This window comes from Molothrus aeneus, chromosome 2, assembly GCF_037042795.1.
Source record: "Molothrus aeneus isolate 106 chromosome 2, BPBGC_Maene_1.0, whole genome shotgun sequence".
NCBI lineage: Eukaryota > Metazoa > Chordata > Aves > Passeriformes > Icteridae > Molothrus > Molothrus aeneus.
This window is the reverse complement of record NC_089647.1, coordinates 40,165,157-40,174,854: the sequence shown is the minus strand read 5'-3', so window position 1 is coordinate 40,174,854 and position 9,698 is coordinate 40,165,157. Positions and strand designations below refer to the sequence as shown.

Below are 9,698 nucleotides of genomic sequence, written 5' to 3'. Positions count from 1 at the left end.
CTTCTCACAGCTCCTCCTCTGGCAGTTTCAGTAGGTGAGCCGAGTCCCAGTGGCCCAGGCAGCCACTGAAACCATGGGCTGGCGGGGGCTGCTGCAGAGCAGGGACAATGCCAGCCTGCTCGGCAAACGACTGTCCTGGGGCTTGCCTAGCTATTTTCTCAGCACATCACTAAATCAGGGGAAGGTGTGCATGCCTAGAGAGTACAGGGCTGTGTGCTATTCCAACACAAACACAAGTCAGTATGTGAACGTGGCCAGGAATGAAGGAGTGATTTTATTTGGATGCACTAATGTTTTAACTAAACATTTACAACATTTAATTCTAAATATCCCCTTGTGAAATAGTAAGTACTGTGTTTAACGTGGAAGATACCTAAAGGTCAGATGTTAATTCTTCAGTGCCACGCCTTTTTTAGAAAAGTTTGTAATTACTTTTTTGCAAACTATCATCAAACAAAGTGCTACCAGTGAAGCAGAACTGAGAAATACAAGTGGACTGAGTTTCGCTTAAGTGCTATTACTGCAAAAATATTGTGTTGTTTTGGGGCTTTTTTTTACTATGATATTTGATATTTTGCCCCTGCTCTTAACTGACGTTATTAGAGGTGATTAAAAACTAGCTCTTCTCTGAAACAGGTGAACAGAGGACGTTTTGGAAATGAAAGAAAGCGGCAAAGAGCCTGAAAAGGAAGTAGAATTTCCAATGAAATTTTCCAGTTTATAGGGAAGACTTAAAGTTGCAGATTTTCTGGGTGTACTTGATTAGCATTCATTTTCACTGATGCTCTTCCTCGGCCACTTACACGAGGACACAAGTGCAGCGCAGGCTGTCCTACCAAGCCACTGTAAATCCAAGCAAGAGTTCTGTTCCCCAGCCGCGGGGAACACCGCCAGCCGCGCGGCCGGTCCTGCCGAACTCCCACGGGAGCGTTCGGCGGGGTTCATTGCCGACCACCGCGGGCCGTGCCCGGGCAGAAGCGGCGGGAGGCTGGCTCGGTCCCGGCGGTGGGACATGGCCCCTGCCCGGGGCAGCGCTGCGGGACCCGCCAGCGCAGCCGGGCCGGTGCCGCGGGCCGCAGCGAGCGGCGGCGCCGGCGGGGGAGGCGCGCAGGGGGCACCGGAGCCCCAGGGGAGGCGAGCGGAGCCCGCCGCCCTCCCACCTCCCGCCCCTTCCCTCCGGCCGGGGACAGCCGCGCCGCCTGACGCGCCGCAAACTTTGCTGCCCCCGCTCCGAGCTGCGCCTCGCCCGCGGCGCGGCGGGCGGCGGCTCCGGCTGCAGGGAGCCCCTCGCTGCCGGGGCGCGGAGCGAGCGGGGCCGCGGCGCTGCCGGCGAGAGCCCAGCGCGGCCCCGAGCGCCGGTGCCTCCGCGGCGCTGCCGGCGCGCCCCGAGGGAGCCGCCGCGCACCTCGGCCGCGGGACAGCATGAGCCAGGCGCAGCCCTACGCCCCGCGCAAGGGCAGCTCCCCGGCGCCGGGGGCCCGGCGGAACGACAGCCAGGACTACCTGCTGCTGGACGCGGAGCTGTGCGAGGAGAGCGCCCTGCCGCCCTACGCCTTCTACCCCGTGTGAGTCCCGCCGGCCGCGCCGGAGGTCGCTCCGTCCCTGCGCGGGGGAGGCGGTGGCGGGACAGGGGTGGCGGGACAGGGGTGGCGGGACAGGGGCGGCGGGCGGGGGTCAGGGTTCGTGGGCAGCCGCATGGGGACCTGGCAGCTTCCCTCGCCTCCCCAGGGCCGGAGCGGGGTAGCTGTGCTTGCCAAGGCGGAGGAGCAGCGTTGGCACCGCGGTGCCCGGGCTGGCCGGTCTCCTCTTAGCACGGCGTGGTGCCTTCCCGCTGGCAGGGAGGCGAAGGGTGGCTTGGGCTCAGCTGTGGAGAGCAGGGCGAGAGACGTCGGGTGTACGCAGAACTGATGGTGTCTAATGGGTTTAATGTAATTACAGAAATTTTGACTCCTGTGATCGGTTGCTCCCACCGAGAGAGCGCAGATTGCAGGTGTGTGCATAAAACCATCCTCCTTTCATTAATGCAAAATAATTACAAAAAACCCCATCCTCCTATTATTATCTTTGTCAAGGGCACGTAGCCTTGTGTAATTTCATTATGTGAGTTTTGGCAGGTAGTTACCATTTAAAGCAGAGTGTAAGAACATATGCAATAAAAGCTGAATTATGTAAACATAAATTACAAAGGTTCCAGGAACCACAACTTAAGATCCACGTCTATTGGCGTTCAGTGTTGGCAGTGTCCCTTTGGTTATGTGCTGTCAGCATGACTACTGTAATTACCACTTGTTAATGCTTCTGAGGAGAAGCTACCCAACAGAGGGGGAAAATGGGTATTAAGCAATGCAAGATGAGTCCTAAAATCTCAGACGATTGCCAGGAGAAGTGTACTTTCTTTTTTATGAATTATATTTTATTGCTTAAATGGTAAATTACAGTTATCGGGCTCTCCTAATATTTGCTGTTTTATCTGTGAGCCACCTACCAGCCACTTGACAGCTACCTGGATATAGGAAAGGAATAACAACAATGAAACTGGGAACACTTACAGTGCTTGAATATTTATCAACTCAGCTAAGAACAACCAGAGTTTTCAAAATTTACTGCTGTATTGCTATTCTTGAGTGTCTTTGTGGATCGCTAATTCATTATGCTCATGTAGCTGAATGTAACAGCATATATTTCTGCACATTGGACTTAAACCCTGCATATATGAATGCATATATCTAATGCATATATCTAATGAATCCTTTCAGAAAAAAAAGCTTTGTGATGTTTAGTTCAGATTGGTTCTCACTAGTGGACTAAAGCCTTGAACTAATATGGCAATTTTGCAGTTCTTTTGCCATCTACTCACTCAGAGTGGTTGTGCAGATGTGAGAGGATGGAGCTTGCGTTAAGTGTTTCAAATCATCTCTTCGAACAAAGTCTGCAAGTCTGTGGGGTGCTGATAATTGCCCTTCAAGAGTGAAGTGAAAAAAGTGCCTGTGCCTGCAGCTCCTGGTCCAGCACTCTCTCAGTGTGGGACTGCTCCTCATCACCTCACAGTGGCCGTAAGGACAGCCTGCATTCTAATTTAGTGCTTTGTAGAACAAGGGTAGCACTAACCACAGGAAGTTATCAAGAGCTTGGTTTTCACTTCCACGTTAGGCATGGAGAAGTTGTTCTTTGGGGTTTCTCTGGATGTGGAAAATAATCACTTCACAGAGATCCATAGGCAATGCCTACATGTGGCCACTGCCAGGACTTCCTTGGCTGGCAGGAATGAATGCAGTGAGTGAACAGGCTCCTCTAGGCTACAGTGATTACCAAGCAGTTTATGAATTTTTCTGCCTAACTTCCAGCTATATCACATTTCAGGTACACTTTGTAGATACACCTTTTCAACCAAAAGTCATTGGTTTTGCTAGAGGCCTTCATATGGCCAAGAATTTAATAAATAATAAGCTGGGCCATGTGTAGCATATGATCCTTACACTCTTTATCATCTACACGTAGTAAGAATACTTTTCTCCACTTTTTTTTTTTCATCCTCAAATTACTGGTATTTCCTGATGCTATTATGGTGATTAATGGAGATCAGTAATGCAGAGTACAGCTGATACCCAAAAAAAGCTGAGTTTTACCTCCTTTTAAACATTACTGAGAGGGTAACACACTTACTGGCATAATATGGCATGTGACTATTGCTTGAAAAGTAGCTTGATACTAAGGAATAGTTTTTCTCAAGTGGTGATTTAGTGCTAATGCTGATGTTATTGAGGACATTGTTTGTAGAACATGCTTTTCATGTATTGTTTTTTGACTGCTGTTAAGTGCTGTAGTTTCTGGATGATAATAAAAACCCAAACCATTTACAGAAATGTATTTCCTGTATTTTAGCTCCTCTTTCTGGAGAACAGATTTACTGTATCCAAGGTATCTTTACTGCAAAAAAGATTTCAAGAAGATACCTTGAGCTTATCAGCTGTACCAAGTAGGGTCACACAGTCTTTTGGCAGTGAATGGAAGGCTTTTACCTTTATATGTGGCATGATGCAAACCAAAATTTGAATGGAATTTTGTGCTGAAAAATCCTGCTGTTCTTTTGAATTCAGAACCTTAAGCGGGAACTCTAAAAGTTAGGCAATCTGTAGAATTTGTAAATAAATTATTTCCAAAAGATGACTTACTTACTTACTCCAAAGTCTTACTTTTTAAGACTTAAGACTTCTAAGATGTGTTAGAAATTATATGCAAGTAAACATTTTCTTTCTAGTAGTGCTATTCCATCTGGTCATTGAGTCCTGCCCCTTATGTATCAAGAAATACACTGCAATATAAATGTCAGAAGATTGACTCCTGGAATGCAAAAATGTATGTTGGGATTTGTCCCTCCTGTGCAAGTATTTCATTGGCAAAAAGCCCAGTTTTGAGGTTTAAAACAGGATAAAATGTGCATTTTAATGTCTAACCCCAAGTCTGAGCGCTGATGTGCAGTAGGATTTGGAAAGTGATAGCACTTGTATGTAAACTTGTCTGCTGGAAAAATGTTAGTGAAGGACAGATTGTCAGTGTACTAAGCTAGTGAGAAGACACTAATTCAGTCAGACATCTGGTTATAATGCTTATTTATACTTCACAATATTTTGCGTTGTGAAAAATAGATGTTTTCTTATAAATGTGAGGAGGGATAATTGTGTATTAAAATGTCAGTTGTAAAGTAAATGAGGAACACAAGTTATCAGATGAAAACAGGGGAAAAGGGTTCTGATATCCAAAACTGCATTGAGACCTAGACTGTTCCTCAACTTTGTGGTTTTCCAGCTAAGTATTTCTTGAAATTACCAAACCTAGTACGTACTTAAAAACCTATTCTTTGTTAAATAACATGTTTAATGATTTCTTTCCTGCCTGCAATATAATGGTTTCTGCCATTGACATAATGTAATTTTTATCACTAGTCTCAACTGTCTTGCTTGAAATGACCTGTAAAATTATTTTCCAGACTCTTCATTAGACATAATCTCTTCAGGGAGTACTGTACAATGTGGCAGCTATGTTTCAGATTGTCAGCCTCTTTGATGAGATGCTTTGTCTTCTGAAAATATGTTGAAATAGTTTTGTTGAAATCAAAAAGGTAGAAGTGTTGGTATGGAGGGGGGTTAATTTCCTTTTATAGCCTAGTGTATGGAACAAATGCACAAATCATCATGTGATTTACGTTTGATGGATCTAATTCATACTGGGCACTGGGAAAAAAAATCATATCTGAATCTCTCATATTCTGGGTGATTAAATGTAATCCCTTAGGTCTCGAGTAAAAGGACAACAACATTGTTATCAAGCCCCCCAGCTTTTAGTTCACTCTGTGTATCCTGCAAGTAGGTAGAAGAGAATGCTTCACTTTCCACATCACACATATCCCTATTTATTTCATATTAAGTAGACTTTTCCACCCACATGTGTTCATTTTTGGTGCAGGCTTATGGGATTTCTTGGGTTTAGTTGTTAGGCACTCTTGTGTTCACTGTGTACACTCACTAATTTAACTGGGAGCTTCTTTGGTCAGCTACAATACCCAGTTTCCTATGCTATGATTATGAATAATAATTTTTCTTGAGCCATTGCAATATATCTGTGAGTTTATTTATACCCTAACTCTCATTTAGTCACCAAACAAATGAAAATTGTCTCCCTGGGGGACATAATTTTGTAAAACTGTAAGATTTCCATGAAAATATAAGTAATTTGTTAAATTTGCATGAGGAAGGTGGAGTAGTGATTCAGAAATGTGTGGGATGTGTATGGCATACTTTTCAATGTAAATGTTAATAACCAGCATGCTGTTTGTCAAACATTGTCCCAGCAGCATTTCCCACCACAGAAGCTGAAGGTTATAATAACTGGCTACTTGAAGAAGTCCGGCCAGTATTGGTATCCCCAAATAAAGGTGGTTTGGCATGGTGGGTCTGCATCATCAGGCTGTGTTAGACTTTCCAGCTCTGCAAACATGAGCAGAAGAAGAGTTTGGTGGTTAAACTGTGTCCATCAAATTCTTTTGCTTTCATACCTCAGGCTGTTGTGCAGTGGGAGGCAATGCCTTAGCAGAAGGCCTTAAACTTGAAGTGGATACAGTGAGTTTTATATACAGGTTTGTGCACTTGTGGGTGTAGCCATTGCTACATAGAGTCCACTCAACAGGAGGCTTAAAGGATTTGCGTTGATAAGCAGTGTTTAAATCTAAGTTTTGATAATTGAATGTGGACAAAAAGCTTAATGGTAATTAAATGACAGGCAGTGTTCTCTGGAATGGATTAAGATTTTTGTCTTGAAGTACAAAGTTGATTAGTTGTTTAGCACTGACATACACAATCAAGTATACTATTTTTAGTGAAATAAAATGTGTGGAATATAATGTGAAGATGACTGACTAAGGTCTGGGTCTGGGCTTACCTTCCATACCCATTTCTGTCCAACTACATTTTTTTCTACTAATAGTGCATTTGTCAGCACAGCTCTATTGTAACCTCTAGTCTGATATGTTTGAATACATTTTTGTCAATATTGGAAAAAAAAGCCAAAAGGCAAGCTTTGGCATTAAGAATAAAAGGTGATTTACTACAAGAACCCTGAATAAGTGAAATAATGGCATATCAAGTATTGTCATTTTTAGGTGCTTTCTCAAAGCTGTGTGGGAAGTAGATAATTTGTTTTCTGAAGAGTTGAATGTAGTTCCCTTTTGTTAAAAAAAATTACTAAAACATCAATATTGTGGTTGTGAGCTCAGATTATGCCAGCTCACAAGAGCATGACTGGAGTTTATTTTGGTCTTTGGACTTGATTAAACACTGGGTTTGATGTCAGTATTTACCTTAGTGAAGAGAACAAAGAAGTGAGGATATTTACAAAATATTTAACATCTATGAGGCCTTTCAAGCAGGTAGAAAGAAGGATCTTAAACCAAAGGATCATAGTTGATCTGTAGAAAACAATATGGACCACAAGGCCTGGTGCTGCTGCAGCACAATTTTGCAGAGTATTCAGTCTGGAGAATTTTCATAAAGCTTTGTGCTGTGTTACAAAATCCTAGAAGGGTTTGGTATGGGGGAGATCTTAAAGATTGTCATCTAATCCCAACACCCCTGCTATGGGCAGGGATGGCACCCATTAGATCAACTTGCTCAGAGCTCCATCCAACCTGGCCTTGGACAATTCCAGGTATGGAACATCCACGGCTTCTCTGGGCAACCTGTTGCAGTTGTCTAAGAACCCTCTGAGTAAAGAATTCCTTCCTCGCAGCTAATCAACTCTCTCCTGTTTTAGTTTAAATTAAAGCCTTTCCCTCTTGTCCTGTCCTGTCGGCACATGTCACATCAGCTTGATGGGCAGCTAGGTGAGTGCCCAGCAGACTGGAGGGATGGACTTAGAGCTGGTCTGTTGCCTCCTGTCATCTTCTGTCAGCACTGGGATTAGTTCAGAGGAACACTTGGTTGTGCTGATTTTCCTCCAGGCCCAGCTTGGTTTTCTCTTACTGTGCGCATTGACTGACTTTAGGACTGATGACTGACTGCTTAGCAGCTTTTCAAAAGGGAAGATTCCCTTATCTTTGAGGAGTGATTTGTGTTTTCTTTTCCTTCTGTAAAATGTTTGCCTGCCATCAACATGTTTCAGCTTTTCTAGTCATGATTTTCCCCCTTATTTGGAATAGCTAGCTAGCCAGGCCAGACTGATAAACTTTGTTAGTCCTACTCTGTGTGCATGTACTAGGCCTGCCAAGTAGTAATAGCCCACAGTAAACTTCTCTGAGAATTTTTTCTAAGCAACTGTTTTTCATGATAGAAGATTATAAACCAATTTTCTTTTTTGCTTTTCAATGCAGTAATTGATTTTCTGTACAAGTTTTAATTCCACTGTGTTAATCTTTAGTTATATGCTTTTCTTCCTTAAGATAAATTATAAAAAATGTCTTAATGAAAGAAACATGCACTAGAAATTTCTAGTTTATTATCTTCATTTGCTAAGGCTGTTGTGTTGTCTGTGAGTTGAAGTTATGTTTCTTGGAGTTTTTTTCCATCTGGATTTATTAATTTATAGTTAATTCCAGTGAAACCACAATGATCAAAGTATATTACATACAAAAAGCTTTTGAAATGGTAATTGAAAGGTTCTAGAGCTTTATTTGGGGATATGTGGGAGAGGAGTTTTTGAAAGTTACATGTGTGCTATACTAGTGGTGCTTATTCAAAGAGAAATCCTGTGCTCTGAGAACTCTCAAGCTTCTCTTAGCCCTGAAGGATAATTCTGAATGCTGGAGGATCTGCCTGTGCCATGTCCACTGCTTGTCTTTTGCTTTCCTCTGTCCTGCAGGAGCACATAGAGTAGGGTGGTTGCTCACAGGGTTCATTCAGGCTCTGCAAAGGATCATCTTGCTCCACTGGTGAGTGGGTTATCTAGCTATCCTGATAAATCAGATGCAAAAGGCAGGCTGTGGGAGGGCAGCAGGGACTCTTCCTCTCTGTAGATTTTACATTCCTCTCCCTTTAAGAACAAGTTTCCTATTAATTACTCAGGACAGTTTTTGAAGACTGCTGCTGTTGTGAGTCTTAGAGTGAATCTTGTGCGTCTCAAGTGAGTTTTAGAATAGTACTTCTCCCCATACAAGAGAAAAATTTGTTTTCTCTCTTCTAAGTGTGGAAATCTAAGTGAAAAATTGCAACAACCCTTGATAAAAATACAACTGAAGTGCAGTAGCACTTACCTGATATGACTTCATTTTCAAGTAGTAAGCATGGGATGAAGCTTTTCAAGGATACTGGGTATTTTGTGTGACTTCTCATTGTGAGATGTTCTCACTTCAGGATCAAAAGCTCTGGAAAACTTGGGCTGTAATCCATATTACTGTTCAAGTCCCTTGGATGTCTGCGGCTGGGAGTCTGTAACAAGCTCTTGCTGCCCAGGAAAGACTAAGGAGTTGCAACAACATGGCAGATATGTTGGAGCAAAAATAGCAATATCTTGAACTGACATCTAAGCAACAAATAAAACCACCAAAAATTAGGAGGGGAGAGGGACTTAAGTTTCTGAAGATACAGTTTAGATTGAAACATTTTGTAGAGCACTTTGAACAAAAAAGTCAGCAATAACAGTATCACCAGGTCTGCAGAATGAATGCTGAATATGGTACTAAGCTGAAGAAGTTAATGTTCCCTACTTTTCTTCAGAAAAAAAAATTAGAGGCTTAAGTTAGACAGCTATTTAATCATTTAGCAACATCTGATGTGAGCACATTTGTAGGTAAACAGCAAATGATGTGACAGTGAAATTTCAGAACTTCTTTGTATGATAAAATAATAATGATCTTACCTAACAAGTTGATATATAAAATATACACTGGGATTTCTTACCCCACAGCCACTTCCATCCTAGAATCAGCAACACCATTTAATGCGTAACAGGAAGAGAAACTAAAAAAAAATAACCTAGGCAGGGATTTACAGAGACAGCAAGGCTAAAGCCTCTCATTTTACAAAGCTATCTGAGGATCTTTCATGACCTGAGGTTTCTATTTTACTGATTTTACATCAAATCTGTAAACTGGCAAAAATTTCCCTAGTTATCAGTGAGAGCATTGAAAATGCCTTAGAGGGAGAGAAAATCCTTTGTGGTTTAACTAGCTTTGTGCAGGGCATGGCTTAGTGAGGAAGGTGCTGGTAGCA

At 42.8% G+C, this 9,698-nt stretch overlaps 1 protein-coding gene across 1 annotated transcript in view; it reads left to right on the top strand.

Annotated features, from left to right (window-relative positions):
• The first annotated feature begins 1,422 nt into the window (after positions 1 to 1,422).
• Positions 1,423 to 9,698, top strand: part of TRPC6 (transient receptor potential cation channel subfamily C member 6) — a 79,378-nt gene continuing 71,102 nt past the window's right edge. Inside the window, exon 1 of the mRNA XM_066570623.1 lies at positions 1,423 to 1,565. Coding sequence (XP_066426720.1) covers positions 1,423 to 1,565 — 143 coding nt within the window. The remainder of the gene's footprint in view (positions 1,566 to 9,698) is intronic.